Below are 18,574 nucleotides of genomic sequence, written 5' to 3'. Positions count from 1 at the left end.
TCTTATTCATTTACGTCCTCATAAACGTTTGAAGAACGAGATGATTTCAAGAGCAATTTTAGAAGATTTTGGACAATATTTTCTCATGCATATGCATGATATTTGTCATAGTTTTATTATTTTCTTTATGCAAGCACTGAATAACTGCACAAACTTTAGTTACACAATGATGGACATATAAGGGTTGAAATATCACAACAGTTTATGTCAATACACTAACACTTGGGAACATTACTGTAAAGGAAAATAATATCAATCTCTTTTTATTTATCTTCCGTTTTTTAAGCATTTTCAATAAATTGTATTCTTCCATTTTTTGTGTGTAAAAAATACTAATACCACAAATTAGAGTTGCGATGCATGTTTGAAACACCGGGGATGTTATTATAGCATATCACTCATTACAGTAATAGACCCTGAATGCAATATCTGCATGCACATGCTCAGTTGGATCTGATGTTTTACTGCATTGATGTACTGTATAAGAGAGTTCTGGTGTTCTGAACGGGTCGGCGCAAAAATCGGGTCAGATTATTGTTCATTTGCGGACCTGTGGTTTTACACACATGGGGACACACGCTGTTGTCTTCGAACCACGGGGTTATCAGATGCTATATTTAGTTCCTGGGTTCAGGGAAGTTTTCTGACTAGATTTGACGCTTTAATAAGGGACTCGAGGAGCTATGGTGGCCTGAGGGGTCCGAGGCTTCGTTTTAGCAGATCTATCGAATATGAGGATTTGGATTGAAGCCGAAATGAGAATTATCACTTTATAGGCAGCTTATCAATTTACATTTGTGGACAATCTTGAATTTTAACTGCACTGACGTCAACGAAAGAAAACCAAAATACATTGGCTGTAAATTTCTATTCTGACTGTATCGCCTTCTGCGTTGAAGTCCAACATATTTTGAGGAAACAATCCAATATTATCCCCTGAGAAGACATCATTTAAGTCATTTAAACACACAGCTGGTTTCTGAATCTTCATGCAGGCCACAGATCCGAGTTCACATCTCATCAAATGCATATACAGGCCTAGCACGCATGGTATTTATCGTGCAATTTGCACGCGAAAATTAGTTTTTCCGTGCATATGAGAAGCACTGTAAACACATGGGAACTGCGTATCATGTGCACGTAAAACCTAATTTTCGCATATAAAATGCAGGATAAAACAATGCGTGCTCTAGAGACGCATTTCATGAGCTCAGGCTGGTCGAATCAAAGTTAAAACGCGCTCACATATCCTGCGCCCATGACGCACACTTCCCATTTCAAACGTCCAATAAGATCAAATCCGCGTTATATTCTTTTTCTTTTTTTCTTTTTGTTTGCATGCCCTGTGTCTGTTTTGCCCTCCACCGTTTAAGACATGCATCACAATATTGTCTATTTTACATCACGCATTCCTGAGCATGCGCGAGCAATGGCCGTGGGTTCGAATCCCAGGGAAAGCGAGAATTGACGCAAGTAAATTGCATTGATTAAAAAAATGCATAAAATGCATTTAAGACATTTTACAGGCCTGTTTAATAAAAAAAAAAATTGATCCGACGAGATAATAACAAGATGAGATGCGAACTTATTTAATATGCGTGTAAAACGTCTCCTGAGAGAAGAGCACATGCAGATGAGGAGTGTGTGTGTGTGTGTGTGTGTGTTTGTGGCAGTTCAACCCGACTGTGGGTGGACCGATATTGTCACGGCATTGCAGACGAGCACACACACTACGTGTTCATCCCAGGGCTTCCGTTTCCCAGTGTAACGCACGGGGTTTGACCATTAGAGAAACAGAGAGAGAGAGAGAGAGAGAGAGAGAGAGAGAGAGAGAGAGAGAGAGAGAGAGAGAGAGAGAGAGAGAGAGAGAGAGAGAGAGAGAGAGAGAGAGAGAGAGAGAGAGAGAGAGAGAGAGGGAGGAGGTGATCGTGCTTCTTTTCTCCAGGAATACCAGACAGATCCTCTGATTTACTCCGTGAACTGACTTTAGTGCAGGTCCATCTTTAAGATTCCCGTTTAATCGCCGTGTTCCCCGTGCTGGATGCAGATTCCGTTCCCGCGGAGGACCGAGAGTAAACCCATGGGTTCCCCGAGCAGAATCCCGTGAGCTTCATCGCGCTTGGAATATATGTGACCAAAAATCGCCCAAACGCGCATATCTGGAGCATATCTGCCTCGAGCTATTCTGCTGATTCTGGGATTCGCACACTTCAGGTAATGTCCAGTGTCCGCTTCTTCTTGATTCATTGAGTTTTTGCACTAGGCCATCGCAACACAACCCATACCCGCGGTGCACTCACAGAATGGTCGATTCTAGTTCGTTGGAGTTAAAGTACAATGCGGAATAGTATTTATCAAACAGTTGTGTTCATCTCTCCAAAGAAAGTTGTAATTAATACCCGTGCAATGATTTTATATCTCCTGATCCATTCATAGAGTTCAGACGCATCGAGCAAGACAATGTGAACAGAACTGCATTGTTTAAAAAGTTAGGTTACACTTTATTTTACAGTGTCTTTGTTACATGTTACATGCGATAGTAATAACAGTAAATTATGCATAAATACACGCAAATACTCCTAAACCAAATCCGGTAACACTTTATTTTACAGTGTCATTGTTACATATGTTACATACTAACTATTAATTATGCATAAGTACATGCAACTAACCCTAAATCAAACCCGAATCCTAACCCTATAGCCTATTAGCGTAACTGAAATGTATAATTACAGTGTAACAAAGACACCTCAAAATAAAGGGTTAATCCTAACTCAATAGTAAGTACCAGTTAATTGTTATTACTCAGTACGTAAATGCATAATTAGAGTGTAACACGGACACCTTATACCTTAGCTAAATTCGTATGCATTATGTATGTAATGTGTATTAAAGTGTGAATGTTGCGATGAGTTATTTGAGCAGACTTTTCAAAATGATGTTTTTGTAGCAGCATATGAGTTTTAATGAGAATTTAAAGACTGTTTTAATGAAGACTGCTTCGTAAACATCGGATATTTTTGTGCAGATTTGGCAATGCATTGTTAGTTTTGTGACTAGTTTATTTTGTGATCATAAAAGAGAGATTCTATACGAGTTTATGTCATTGTTATCATTTATTGAAGTGCTGCAAAACGTGCTGAACTACAACTACACAAACGCGTGTGTGTGAGAGTAGACGAGCTGATGGCGTGTGTGTGTGTGTGTCCTCAGGCCTCGCTGGAAGAGTTCAGACATGGCGGACAGCGAAGACACATTTCGGCTCCAGAACTCTCCGAGTGACTCCGAATCAAAAGATTTACAAACCGAGGGTAAATCAGAGAAACAGAACGGAGCATCGAGCAAATCCCCATCCTCACAGACAACATACATTCAACAGGTAACAGCTACTGTGTGTGTGTGCGTGTGTGTGTGTGTGAGATTAACCATATTTTGGCTTGCAATTTGTACTTAGAAGTTAGCTAAATCTGTCAGAGATAAAACTGTTTTGGAATCGTCCTTATTTATAAAACAATATGACGTATTTTCTTTTTTTAAAACATTTGTTTATTGTTTTTTTCAGTGACGTATCAAAATGAGGTGGTAACAATTCGAGAATTAAAACAGGGTCAAGTACAACTTACAAGAAAATATAACGTATTTTCTAAACGTAAAACTGCAGAAGTTTTCTGTCAGGTCAGGTCTCAGTATTTGGCTATAACACAATGGAGGTCTGTGGAATGTGCACATGTAGTTCTCTAAGTGTGTGTGTGACGAACACGCTTTAGTTGCTGGTAACTGTCGACCAGAAAATTAATAAAGCAGTAATTTAATAACTTACTGTTGCTCAGGTGATCGAAGAGGCATAATATCAAAGTTGCATCATCTGCACGAGTTCATGCATAATATAACAAAAACAGGAAACACTTTACTGGACTAACCATGAGCAATACACATCTGTTACAGTATTTATTAATTAATCAGTGTTATTATTAGTTAATAAAAATACAGCTATTCATCGTTTGTTCATGTTAGTTTGTCACAGTGCAGTAACTAATGTTAACAAATACAACCTTTGCTTTTAATAACGTATTAGTAAATTAATATAAGACTAATAAATTCTGAAGAAGTATTGCTCATTCTTAGTTCATGTTAACTAATGTAGTTCACTAATGAACCTTTGTAAACTTTTACCCCAAAACACATTTTGCAACTAGCTGTGATTGTAATGAAGGAGTGTGTCAGGCTGTGCATTTAGCAGGACATATTTATGAAAATGTTTTCTCTTTGCTATCATTCGAAAATAATAACACATTTTCATCAAGCAATGTTAGCTTACTCAATTTTTAAAATGCTTGTTTAGAATAAAATCTACAGAACTTAATCTTGGAGTTTAAACTGAATTCTGCTCATTTATTATTTTTTTCTTTAAAGCTGAACAACTTTTTCTCCTCGTGCATGTCGATGCATTGAGTTTCGCGTTAGCCTCGCTAATGCATGTGTTCACTCTCTGCATCTGTGTTTGAAAGGGAATGGAGGGGATAAAGGTGTACTTGCACGAGCGAGAGTTGTGGGCAAAGTTTCATGAAGTGGGAACTGAGATGATCATCACCAAAGCAGGGAGGTAAGAGACCAGTCTTTCATCGACGAGAACCTCAAAATGTACAAATCTGATCATTAAAATAGCCTACTAGGCCTAATTATTATTATCATCCAATCATTAATAATAATTCGATATAATTCATTATGCCTATTCCTATACATTTCTCCATGCAATGGTCAGTTTATTGAAATATAATTAATTATACATTTTCTTTGTAATTTTTAACGGCGCAGACTTGGCTAATTACATAAAATGCATGTTTGTACAACAACTAGCCATTATTTTAGCGATTTATTTCGATGTATTGCATTTTTTTAATCCAAACTTATTTTGATTATTGTTTTGTTCAGAATGTGTTTTGAAAGTTGCAGTCTGAGTAAAGGCTAATTCCCGAACTTCAATAAGCAATGTTTTTTAGTTTTTATGCAAGTTGCGAGCTGGAAACATCCATCATTTGTATTATTGATGCATATTTTTCCACTAATGTTATGATTAGCAAAAACTCGGATCTTTCTCTAAAACTATAAGAGTATTTTAAAATAAATGGTATCATCGCACATTAATGCGTCTGAAATATAAAATTAAGGCTTTGCATGGTTATAATTGGAATTAATTGTTTGTGAATGATAAATGTAGCTGTATTATTGTTTAAAGCAGCAGTGTGGAGTTTCTCTAATCGCTGGGAAGAGTTTTAAAAACATATTGAACAGGTTTCATTTGTTTTATTGATAAAACTTCTGCTTGGTCAAAAACAGTGAAGTTTCCTCAGAAATCACACGCGGGTTTAAAGCTGAAGTCTGTGCATGAACTCCTCAGTTTAACATCATGATCTGTGTGAGATTAAAAGGCCAGGTTAAGTTGATATGTAATAGCAAATTGTCTTGTTCTTCTCATGTATTATTCATAATCGCGGCAGCTTTTAAAAAACCGTGCAGTTTATGGTTTTCTCTCTGCATAGAGCTGAACAAGAGGCTTTTGCACTAACGACATTTCCTAGTCAGCTTACTGGGGGAAAATCCTTCTCTATCTCGAGTATTAAACACTCGATAAATCGCCACAAACTGCTCAATACTTTTGTGCATTTTAATACGCGTTTTTCTTAAAGTAAAACCGTGCATCACGTGTGAAAGCATATTCTCTTCTCACAAATATGCACACTTTTAACAGTTTTAATTCATCTAATATCTCTTTTTTTCTTGTCCTTAAATGTTCGTTTTATTCTGTGCTTTAAGCGTTGTATATAGCCTATAGGCCTATGTAAAACAAAATTAATCTGAATCAGATATAAGCTACTAACCAAAGTGTGTCCAGCCAACGCTATATCTAACGACCTATTCGTCCGTATTTGACGAGGTGGCTTTTTCACGAACTCGTGCTATTTGTCTAAACCAGTGACGGGAATGAGATTAGCGGAAAGTTGTTGCGTGTCAAAATATGTCTCCAAAACACACGCATAAAATGATCGATTTAGCCAGAGCTTTTTTTGTTTGCTCCGGTAACAAATACAGCTACATTAAATAGGCTATATTAAATTATTATAATTTCGAATGTTATAATGATTTGAAAAAGCGGTTCCTGCTGTAATGGTGCCACATTTTCGTCCACAGGCGGATGTTTCCCAGCTTCAAAGTGAAGGTCACCGGGTTGAACCCCAAAACCAAATACATTCTCCTGATGGATGTCGTGCCGGCCGATGACCACCGCTATAAATTCGCCGATAACAAATGGTTCGTGAGTCATCAATTGTTTTATTCACAGTTAATGTCACTGGTGCAGGTTATTATTTACTTTGCTCAAATAGATGGCTTATACGTTTAAAGTTCTCACGGCTGCTTTGACTGTGATTGTCCATTTCTCATCATACGATAAGCGTCCAAAAAAGTTCCGGGCAAGACTTGCCAAAACTGTCACATATCCCTTTTAATTAAATAATTAAATCAGACTCATTCATGGTCTTTATTCATGCTTAAAGATGCAGAGACTAAGAAAATAAGGCGATTTCTAAATGTTTACACAAATATGTTTGTTCATGTCAATTTTAAACAATTTGAAGTCTATACTAACTTTTTTTAACGTGTGCATTAAAGAAAAATAGCCTTATTACAATACGATTGCATCTGCATCGACAGAAAACAGCGTATTATGCTACTTGTTTTATGCCCCTTTTTCAGGGTCAGTGGTTTGAATAGTTGAGGTCGTTGAGGGAGGACGTCCACAGGCCCACATCTCTGATAATTACCAGTTCAGTGCATGTTCTGGAACTAACGACCCTCTTGATCAACCATCATCTTAGCCATTAACCAAATAAACCGGGCTTTGAAACACATTATGCTCAACACACAAGGCAGCGATGCGAGATAAACGGAGGCCGATCACATTCTGACAAGTTTCGATTTCAATAAAGAAAACACATGTTCAGGGAACAAAACATCTTTTAGTTTTAATGAAATCATCCTTGTACTTAATGCATGACTGGACCAACAGAATCCCAAACCTAATAATCACATGAAACAGCAGTTGACATAATATTTCGTAAATGTATGATTTTATGTACATTTCTGAAATCCATAACTTGAAGGGTCACTGTATATTGTAATGGACTCATGCTTTTTTTTTTTTTTTTTTTAAACTGCTTTGAAACGATGTGTGTTGTGTAAAGCGCTATAAAAGAGAAGGAAAGTCCGCGTGTTTTTACACTGAAGCTTTTGCACTACGACTCTGGATTTCGAATTGTTACGAATTAGCCACTTTTTAATCATTCGTCGAATTCGTACGACTTGGTCGTGAGATCGGGTTGAACATGTCCATGTCCTTTAATGAAATCCTCCTTGTACTTAATGCACGATCAGATCAATAGAATCTCAAACAATATCAAAAATCCATCTGTTGCCCGTGTGTCGGCAGGTCTGTGACGGGGAAAGCCGAGCCTGCGATGCCGGGGAGACTGTATGTGCACCCGGACTCTCCGGCCACCGGCGCGCACTGGATGAGGCAGCTGGTGTCCTTCCAGAAGCTCAAGCTGACCAACAACCACCTCGACCCCTTCGGACATGTGAGCCAATATGTGTTTTATATGGATTTGCTTTGAAACTAACATTAACTTTTCCAGCAAACATAATATGGATAAAATCATGTTGGATTGAATTTTGTAAAAAGCTATTTCTACATGATTCACTGGAAAAAATGCTTTTCTGTGTTTAAATGTTTTTTATTTGGTATTTCGCCAGAAGATAAATTGTAACTACACTTTTTTTTATGTAAAAACGCTTGACTCGTTTCCAGTCCAGAATATATATAAAAATTTACTAGATGAGTAAAATGCCATTCAATATTAAGTCTTGTTTTCTGGAGATGTAGGCCTAAATAAAAAAAAGCACCAAAAAAAATGGCTAAATTATCTGCCAATGGGGTTCGTTTTTTTTTTTTTTTTTTTTTTTTTACCCCACTGGGAGATCATTTAGCCTGTTAAAAAAAAAAAAAAAAAAAAACTCACTCAATTTTTTTTCCCAAGACATAATAGCCTATCGTATGGCATTTTACTACGTTTCTTGATTTAAGAATTTTGAGATATTTGGACATGAAACAAGACAAAAATACTGAGTGAGAAAAGCATTTTTGCAGTGTGGGCTACAACCAGTTGTCAGTGTTGCACCAACTAATCACGTAACCCGCTCCCGATTCCCTCAGGCGAGGCTTCGGGTCTTTAGGTAGCGTTTTGCGTGTGAATTGAACGATAGCTCGAGCTCAGGAAACACAGATCCGCAAAGGTGCCGCTGACAAACGCCAGATCCGAGTAATAACCGAAACACATCTTAAATCCAGTCATGATAATTGAGACAACAGGAGCGCCAGCAGCGCCTCAGATGTGGACACCGAACTGCAGATTACTAATTTACGCTGCGTAAACTGCTAAAAGAAATTACATTTTCTCTAGGTACCCGCAATCTCGATCAGTTCAGATCTTTCAGTTTACGCAAAGAAACACCAGCTCAAACTCACAGTGATAATCTGAATCCAAGAGCCCGTGAATCAACATTTCTCAGATTGCGAGGAGTCCCTCATGTTGTGCTGTTTAGTCGATCAGGTTTGCTCTTCTGCCAAACCTCAGCTGGCAGAATGAAATCGGAGCCTTGCTGGAATGTGAGTCGAGTTGTAAATTTCTGTCCTGAATGTATTTTTGATTGGTTGCAGTGGTTCTTGGCGAGCCCCTTTGCAGAAAGAGCACCCTGGGATTTATAAATGAAGTACGGCTTCTCGACCAAAATAACAATCTATCGGTTGTTGTTCCAGGTGGTTGAAATAATTTCAGACCTATTCATAATTATAGTCTCAGAAGCAGGGCTGAACATGCGACGCTATAAGCTGGAACCTGTTAGGAAATACATAAAAACAGCCAATATTTCCAAACTCCGTCTTAATTAGACTCCAATGATGAGATAAAGATGTCTGAAAGAAACTCGCAATAATTCCCAAGTGGGTCACTGACTTACCCAACAGAACACAGTCTGAATTTTCCAAGTTCAAGGCTTCCTTAGCTTTGGCTTTGATCATTTTAGTCTCATTCATCAATACACACACACACACACACACACACCCTTCCTCTCGCAGCCATACAGAAATATCAGAGTTTGGATAACTGTGCTTCAAACTGTTTATATGTGAAGACAGTGTGTGATGAGTGATGGACGGAGGAACACAACGGCTGTTAATCTGCAGGGTTTCGGAGTGTGTGATGTCGGGAACATGAAAGCGTGGAGGAACACACACTGCCCTCGGCGATCGCTCACGGTCATTAGACTATCGCTAGCGCTGGAGACGCGGACACCGGCGGAACACACTCGCCACTGGGTGGTCCAACCCCGCTGTCCATGCAGACTTACTGATGTTATACGCTGTTTTATTATGGCCTTTTAGTATGCTCAAGACTTTTATTTTGACATCACATTTTAAAGCAATGCATTTTTCTTCTCTTTTTTGCAATAAATCATCTTGTCGATCTGGAGCAAAAGCAATATCCTCAGCTGAGAGCCATGTTTAATGTTTACAGCGAGTGTGCTCTCCAAGTCTCGGTGCTGATTCGAGCCAAAAGCGGCTCAGAGGGACACACACACACACACACACACACAGCGATGGACTGATGTCACTGATCAAAGCAGAAACGCTGCAGTTGTTTGGAGAATGCATGCAAGGAGCAAACGCATGAAAATGGAAAAGAGGAATGTGTGTGTGTGTGTGTGTGTGTGTGTGTGTGTGTTTAAACTTGGCATGCACATTTAGATTGCAAAGTTTAGACAAAGTGGCCCACATTACAGACACACACACACACACACACACACACACACACACACACACACACAGACACACACACACACACTTGACTTGGAAAAGAACTGGCCACAGAACCGAAAAGACCTTGAACAAAAGCAGTATTCTGTTGTAAAAGTGCTACTATATGAGCTCTGGTTTTTAAACTCTCGTTTGAACAACAAGTAGCCGGACAAGCGTTGGACAAAACTGTGTGTGCATATATTACTGTAAAATCCGAGACGCAAATTATCTGTAACTAAGTCCGACACACATTTAGGGTTGTCGAAATAAAGCGGGTTGTCGGGTTTAAGTGCGACAGTCGGAGATTATTAGATTATTACTGATCTCAAAGGGTTTCTGAAAAATTAATGCGCTTAAAAAACGCAGGAAAGAAGAAAAACGTTCATAGCAATGTATAATCGTTCTTCTTTCGCAATGACATTAATCATTTAGCATAATTTAAATGAAGTGTCTTTATATTATTAGGCCGAAGAAGATCTGTTAAATATGGTCGTCATATTTTAGCTCTATTTTCTTTCCAGATCATCCTGAATTCCATGCATAAATATCAGCCCAGGATCCACATCGTGAAGGCAGATGAAAATAATGGATTTGGGTCCAAAAACACCGCGTTCTGCACTCACGTGTTCCCCGAGACGGCCTTCATCGCAGTCACCTCTTACCAGAACCACAAGGTATAGGCACTGGGTCCAACATCTTTATCATGAGATCATTAAACACTCTAAGCATGAAGTTAGAAAATAGATTCGTTTTTTTTTTTTTGAGTGTGTGAATTATTGAATTAGTATAGAATTGTCTGCTTCAGGTCAGCTGTGTGAGCTTGATTCCTGATTGGTCATATTACGCGCCTAACTTTGAGATTGGCCCGAAAACACTTAGATTGCTCAGCTAGGCTATCAACAAAAAAATATATATTGTTGCTAGATTGAACTGGGAATTATTATTATTATACTAATTAATATTAAATTAATTTATGTAGGCTAACGAATCATTATATATTATTGAATTATATATTAAATAAGTCCAAAACCCAAGCTCATGCACGAGATTCCGACTGTGTTCATGAAGTTAATAAAGTAACTCGTGTACTATTATATCCAGACTAAATATTCTAACTTAGAAAACTCCAAAATGTGAAATGTTTATGTCGCCACTAAATGTTTTTATGAAAACGTGATTTATTTATTTATTTTTGGTCAGCTGTTGTGGTTCTCGGAATATTTGCATTCGTGAATTATAAATCCGACTGTTGTTTAGTTCCGCTCCCAACCAAGACCTTTGGCTTTATACCTCGTGAATGTCATTCTCTGGAAAATACAGATACGGAAAGAATGCACAGATAAACTAAATAAAGAGATAAAACACGCCCTTAATACATCATGGCGTTATGTGCTTATGATATGAATGCATGTGTTTGTCACACTAGTTGCATCAGAGCTGTAATCACATAATAATCATCATTAATGACGCCGAGATTGCGCTCGATCGCAAATACTGGGATATGGCAGAGATGGAAACTTGAAACTTGTTCAGGTGTTTCTAACTCTCATCTGGATCTTGTGAGAACATATTTAATTCAGACCTGTATTTATTCATTGATTGCGATTGGTGTAACACTGGCGTTTGTTTGACGTGTTGAAGTTTCTGGTGTTTCGCTTTTAACATAAAGCAACATAAAGCCAAAAACGTTGATTTTTAATACACACAGAAGAAGTATACATTTTATTTAGCTAGCCTAAATAAAAGTGTTAATCTAGCCGACATCTTTAAACATATATTTTTTAAGAAAGCAATTTTACTCACCTTAGAAGAGTAAAAGCACGTGCACCTGTATGTCATTAAAAATAATAGATTTTGAATAACCTTTTGGGTCTTCAGATTGCAGCTAAACAATGTGTGCACCAGATTTATGAGCATGAGCAACAACTTACAAAACACGATTTACCCGCGCATATCTGCACATATTCTCCAGCAGAAGTGCAGTGCACGCGACACAAACAAACGCCATATTCTGCTAATATCACGGACTGCCTTGCTTTTTCGAGATGCAATAATCTGTACTTTGGTTAATCAAATTGAGCAGTGAAAATTAAGAGGAAAAAAAGAATATAAAGACAAAACAACAGGTAACAGCGTCATAAAGCGACTTTAAGCGATTGCTGGTCGCGCTCATCGCTGCATATCTCCAGGTTTACTCTTAATTAAAGGTGCACATTAAGGACATCAAAGTGTAATTTGCAAAACTCTTCAATTCTGTGAAGTCTGCCAAGCGCACAGAGGGTTTACACAAGCTCAAACATTTTTACTAGTGAGAGCCAAAGCAATGTCAAAGATCAAGTCCTGTTAGGAAACACAGCACAACAGTCAGAGAGAGAGAGAGAGAGAGAGAGAGAGAGGGGGGGGGGGGGGGGTCACGTGGCTTATTTGGTAGATTTGCCAGTTTGACTTTATTTGCAAATGCTTGACAACTTTTGTGTTTAATGCACTTGTGTAAGGATTTTTCATTTTATGTTCGGTCTTTTATTCAGTTTCACAGACTCACACATTTTGTAATCTATCAAATCTTTTTATCACATTATCACAATGATAATAGTAACACTTTACAAAAAGGTTCATTAGTTCACTACCTTTGTTAACAAGAACTATAGAATGAGCAATACTTCTAAAGCATTTATTAAACTTAGTTAATATTAATTTGAAGATTTACTATGTTTTATTGAAATCAAAGGTTGTATTTGTTAACATTAGTTAATGCACTGTGATCTAACAATGAAGCGGTATTTTAATTAACAAACGTTAACAAAGATTAACTATACAATAACAAATGTATTGCTCATTGTTAGTTCATGTTAATAGCTAATGTTAACTAATGAACCTGTAAAGTGTTGCCGAACCCTTTGTTTTTAAATGATGATCACTATCCACAAAAGGCTAAATTTATGACGTTGACTTTTGACATTTTCTTTAATATCTCAGACTCTGACAGGATTAATATTAATGATTGGTGCTTCACATGTGGAATTATTAGACATGTTCATATTTATGCAAAGACAAACGACACACACACACACCCGTTTCTGTTCGTCATCATCAGAAAACTAAACCACCGGCCATCATCATCCTTCATCTCACATCCGGTTAGAAAAGCCTTCTAAGTCCCGAGTGAGGACATTCGAGTGGTTTAATGTTTAATGTTTATGGTCGTTACAGAGGATTCCCCCATTAACAGAAACTCAGGACAATCATGTGTAAATCATCTGTTGGGTTTTCCATGAGACGTCCTTCTCAGTCTCCGGAGCTCATCAATGACAGAGATCTGCAGTTCAGATCAGCCGGAGCATCTCACTGCTGGTTAATGGATGAAAAGACTCAAGCAGTGTGTGTGTGTGTGTGTGTGTGTGTGTGTGTGTGTGTGTGTTGCAGATCACACAGCTGAAGATCGAGAACAATCCCTTCGCGAAAGGCTTTCGAGGAAGCGACGACATGGAGTTGCATCGCATGTCCCGAATGCAGAGGTGAGGCCAAACCTGCCACAATCTCACACAATCACACAATCTCACACAATCACACAATCATAATCAACTATACACACACTAATCAGAGCTTCCGCCGCGTCACACAAACTATTCTGAACTTTCAAGTGTAGAAAACGTTCAAATATTCAAATATTAGTTAGCAAGAACTTGCAATCGAGCACTGAATCATTATTATTTTTGGTCAAAGCATTGGGGATTTAGCATGATATTAGTTGGTTTATAAAGCACTATTGAACAATGTGCTGAACAACAGTAAAGTAAACCATAGCACACACAGGTAAGAGCCCTAACACACACTACACAATGCCTACACAGATTACTGCTCTATATCACACACACACACATTCAGAGAGTTGCAGTAATGTCTCACAGACACCAGCATGATCGCCGTCTCTGAATCATTAAAGGACAGAAAACTGATCATGTTTTGATGTAAAAGTTGTGTGTTCTTCCACATTAGAGGGTTAGTGGTCTCTATGTCAGCATTTACGCCGCTTGCTTTGGTGGATAGAAGTCATTCCATATAAACTCTTCAGTTTGATACAAGATACACAAACCGGGACACTTCTACACCTCCAGCCTGTGATATCAACACTCGTAATATCAGATCTAACTCTGACCCGCTGTGTTGGAGGAGAACACACACTTACAGAAGACGTTTCTGCCACCGAATAAAAAATAAGGGAAAAGACAATTGAAATTCTCAGTTTAGATCAAACTATTCTGAGAACTGCAAGAAAATGACTGAGGGGAGAGAGTCTGAACTGTTTCATGGTGGAAACAAGCTTTCATTACAGACCAACTTTGAGTATCACTGCAAAAATCCAGTCCAAACCTCGAAACATTCTTAAATCAAGATGCATTTACTAGAGTAAAATACAACAACTTTTTTTACCCCATTGGTAGATAATGTAGCTTGTTTTAAGCAAAACTTAGATTTATTTCCCCAGAAAACAAGACATTTTACTACTTTAGTAAATGCATCTTGATTCAATATTTTTTTTTAAATTTGGACTGGAAACGAGACAAAAATACTGAGTGAGAAAAGCCCTTTTTTGCAGTGCTGAAGTCCTGAAGCCAAATTAGAAGCTCGCTCTCGACATGGGTGTCTCACAGATAACAGAGAACTGATTAAAACTAAACTAAACAGGGTCGTGTTAATCACAAACACTCGGCCAGCGCAGACACTGAGCAGAGACGGCTCTCCGCTGACGGGACACTGGCGGTCGCTCACGCCGGCGTCTCGAGACCCACGGCCGGGCCAGTGGCTGGACATTTGGTGCAGTGGAGGGAAAGACCACACGGCTCGCGCTCTCCTTTCCTCCAGAGGACTGCTGCACACAGTGTGGAAAAACACACTTTCAAAGCAGAGAATCTGGCCGTCCGGCAGCCGACACAGGCGTTGTCCACTGCAAAATGACAGACTTCATAATGCACTCGGAAAGAATGTCCCCGCTCTTTCCATGCCGTAGTTAACTCGGTCTGTTGTTGCTTTGAAACAAGAACTGAGTAATGTCCCCCGAGAGCCTTCGATTGAGTTTCCAGATAATGACCTGAAGACTTTAAGACCCAACTAAAGCCTGTCGGTTCTCCTTCTGAATCCGGTACACAACTTTATTCTCAGTTATTCATTCTGCAGACGCTTTGACTTACAAGAGCACTGCAAAATGCCTTTCTTTCTCGGTATTTGTGTCTTGTTTCCAGTCCAAATATCTAAAAATTCTTAAATCAAGATGCATTTACTAGGAGAGTAGTCTTGTTTTCTGGGAAAATAGATCAAAATTAAGTTTTTGCTAAAAAAAAAAAAAAAAAAAAAGTGAAATTATCTGCCAGTGGAGTAAAAATAAACTTGTTTCTGTTTGATTTAACCCTTATGCTGCATTAGGGACATTTTTGGTCTTTTGCAGTTTAATTTCTTTGACCATTTTGGCTGTTCTAATGCAAATGGTATGAAATTTGGCAAAATTGTGACTTTTTGGATACATGTAAAAAATGTGATCCCATTTTGCAAAATATGTATAACACACACTGTGTAGATCAAATAGTAACACTCAGCACCATCAAGACCAAAAATGGCCCATTGAAACCCATTAAAACGTTGTTTAAATCTGAGGCTGTCAGTAATACACGAAACATGATTTTTGCACAAACATCCTTTCATTTTGAAGCAAAAGCATTATATTTGCATTATATAGTGTATTCCACCAGATGACGTCACTACATATTTATTCCCTATGGGTGGAAATGCACCTTATTTTAGGCAATAGGCAATGTTTAATAGGTGGCCATTTTTGGTCTCTAACGCGCTAAGTGGGATTTTTTGCAAAGTGGGACTGTGATAATCCAAATCTAAAGTTTTCTCTTTGCATTTAGTTTATTGAAAATAATTGAATTTTTGTGTTTTTTCCTCTTATACAAATCGATGGTTTCGCAAACAAAACTGGTAATTAAAGGGTTAAAATACTGAAATTGAATACATTTTTGGTAGTTATGATGAGGACTGATGCTGGTTAAAAGATTTAACTTGGTAAAAGTGGAAAATAATAATAATATATAATATTTTAGGCAATGTTTAATATGTGGCCATTTTTGGTCCTTAATGCACTCAACGGTGTTAAAAATCTAATGCAGCACAAGGGTTAAGATTATTTTTCTGACCCCACTGGAGTTTTTTGTTTTTAAGCAACAAATCTCTTCATTCTCCAGATATCTTTACTCAAATGCATCTTGACTCAAGAATGTTTAGATATTTGGACTGGAAACAAGCCAAAAATACAAAGAAAGGCATGTTTGCGGTGTGAGGAAGTGACAACTTGTTAAAAAGACAGCGAAGCAAAGCAATGTATCATAAACTATACAATGAGAATGAAGAAAGCTCCCGCATGGTGCCGAAGTCAAAGGTGCTGATATGCTATCTGTCCTCGCTGTCGAGCGCTGAGACGAAGCAGGTCTGCTCTGAGTTAAACTCGGACACTCGGGAAACCAGGTCAGTGCTTCAAAAGACACCGTCAAGGAATTAATGCATCTTTCATAGATTAATTAACATGAAAAAGCTCCCGTCGGTGGCAGATGGGGAAGAGATTATGTGGTTAGTCATCAGTGAATGGTTTGGAGAGCTTGACTGAAAGAAAAGCATGTAAATGAATGCCATGGGTTTCTCTCTCCTGTGAAGCACTAAGGAGTATCCGGTGGTTCCTCGCAGTACGGTCCGCCAGCGGGTCGGCACCAGCGCCAGTCCGTTCGGCGGAGACGTCCAGGTTCTGTCCGCTCCCGGGGCCATGAGCTCCCAGTACTGTGAGAACGGGGTGTCGAGCTCGACCCAGGCCCAGTCCGCTTACCCGCTGGCCCACGAACACCGGCAGGACTACCACTGCATCAAGAGGAAAGGTGGGTCCACTTTACAGGGCACTACATAGTTGCATATGGACGAATGACACATGTACACATAAAGGGGAGGGGAGGAAAAAAAGATCCATTTCACTTCTGAAAACTTTAGTCCCCCAGTCGACCATTTAATCCCTTAAAACTCACCAAAATTACATATTTATACTTTTTCCGTATAGAAAAAAGATTCTTCATGCCTTAAAACATCTTGAATGTAACTCGACACCCTCGCCTCATTTAGTATGCGTGGCTCTATGAATATGCAGATGAGCCCCGCCTCCACTCACTCACCCACTCAGAGATCCTCTGGTTGATCTGATCCGTCGGAAACACCAGCGATTTCAAAGCGTGTTTTTGAGACTGTCTTTGGTTTTAAGGAGGAAATACTCAGCAACGCTGTCCACTTGGTGTGTGTTAAAGCGTATTAAAAACTCCACATTGGCATATAAACAAAGCTGGATTTTCACCACAGGGGGACTTTCATGAACACCGTTTCGGTTATGATTGCGATTAGCTTTCACAGTGGCAAACCTAATCGCAGTGATTCAGTCCCGTTTGATTGGCTTGTTACTTCCGAATTAATTTCCATGTTTGTGTGTGTGCAGCTGAGGACGACTGTCCCGCGGGAGAGCACTCGTACAAGAAGAGCTACGTGGAAAGTTCATCCAGCGAAGACGATCACTACTACCGGCCCGTGAGCTACTCGCAGGCCCTGGGTCTCAGCGGCGCCCCCTACAGGCCCGAGTCGGGTCAGCGCCAGGCCTGCATGTACGCCAGCTCGTCTCAGTCCAGCGAGGCCGTGCCGAGCCTGGAGGACATCAGCTGCAACACCTGGACGGGCGTGTCCCCGTACGCCGGCATGCACCAGCCCTACCAGCACTTCTCCGCCCACTTCACCTCCGGCCCGCTGGTGTCCCGGCTGAGTGGCGTCTCAGGCCACGCCTCCCCGCAGCTGGGCGACGCCCACTCCATGTACCAGAGCTCCATGTCCCATCAGCCACTGGGGCGCCAGTGCAGTCCGAGCGCGGGCATCCAGTCGCCCGCTGGAAACGAGTACTTGTACACACACACGCACACACTCTCCCCGCACCAGTACCACGCCGTGCACGTCATGCCCGACTGGAACGAAGCCAGCTAACTGGATCCCCAACGTGGAGGACGGCGCTTTATGCATATTTATATCTTTTATATATCCAGGCTGACTCGGAGGACACACTGCGAGAAACGCTTTTCTTACTCAGTATTTGTGTCTTGTTTCCAGTCCAAATATCCAAAAACTATTGAGTAAAATGTCATAGCTGTGTCCACACTTATACACTCTGTACATGTGCACTATGTGCGCAAGCGTGTAGTGTATGATCTTCGACACCGCAGTCTGCTAGCCCCGCCCCCTCCGCGCTGCAGTCGAGTGTGTGAAGTGACCAGCGCTACACACTTCGGTTCATAGTTTGATCATCCGGCTCTTTAAAGTGCACTTTTATTTGTAGAAGTTTCAGTGTGAACGCAGTACTCGCACTATTTACACTACAAAACGGCGTAGAATAGTGCACAAGTACGCGATTCGGACGCAGCTCGTGTCTTGTTTTCTCGGGATATAAATCAAAATTATGATAATTTTTGCTAAAAAACATGCATTAAAAATGTTTGTTTTTTTTACCGCAGAGACAGATAATTTAGAGTTTTTAAGCAATAAATCACTTAATTTTTATTGATATAGGCCTATATGTCATTTTACTTATAGTAA

At 39.5% G+C, this 18,574-nt stretch overlaps 1 protein-coding gene across 1 annotated transcript; it reads left to right on the top strand.

The window, feature by feature from the left end:
- Window positions 1-1,661: 1,661 nt before the first annotated feature.
- tbx5a (T-box transcription factor 5a) lies at window positions 1,662-18,088 on the top strand. Its single transcript, XM_039661799.2, has 9 exons — window positions 1,662-2,214; window positions 3,214-3,379; window positions 4,509-4,603; window positions 6,190-6,309; window positions 7,487-7,634; window positions 10,432-10,584; window positions 13,334-13,425; window positions 16,619-16,833; window positions 17,436-18,088. The coding sequence occupies exons 2-9, from the start codon at window positions 3,236-3,238 to the stop codon at window positions 17,966-17,968; spliced, it is 1,500 nt and encodes a 499-aa protein (XP_039517733.2). The 5' UTR covers window positions 1,662-2,214; window positions 3,214-3,235; the 3' UTR covers window positions 17,969-18,088.
- The last annotated feature ends 486 nt before the right edge of the window (window positions 18,089-18,574 follow it).

Source organism: Pimephales promelas, chromosome 4 (genome assembly GCF_988280905.1).
Source record: "Pimephales promelas chromosome 4, fPimPro1.hap1.1, whole genome shotgun sequence".
Taxonomy (NCBI): domain Eukaryota; kingdom Metazoa; phylum Chordata; class Actinopteri; order Cypriniformes; family Leuciscidae; genus Pimephales; species Pimephales promelas.
The sequence above is the reverse complement of the archived record's forward strand: the minus strand, read 5'-3'. Positions and strand labels throughout refer to the sequence as shown.

Bases quoted from the DNA above. Each gene is read 5' to 3' on its own strand.
- tbx5a (XM_039661799.2), top strand. From the start codon at position 3,236: ATGGCGGACAGCGAAGACACATTTCGGCTCCAGAACTCTCCGAGTGAC. The intron at 4,604-6,189 runs GTAAGAGACCAG...TTTCGTCCACAG, and splicing joins ATCATCACCAAAGCAGGGAG to GCGGATGTTTCCCAGCTTCA. The intron at 13,426-16,618 runs GTGAGGCCAAAC...TCTCCTGTGAAG, and splicing joins CGCATGTCCCGAATGCAGAG to CACTAAGGAGTATCCGGTGG.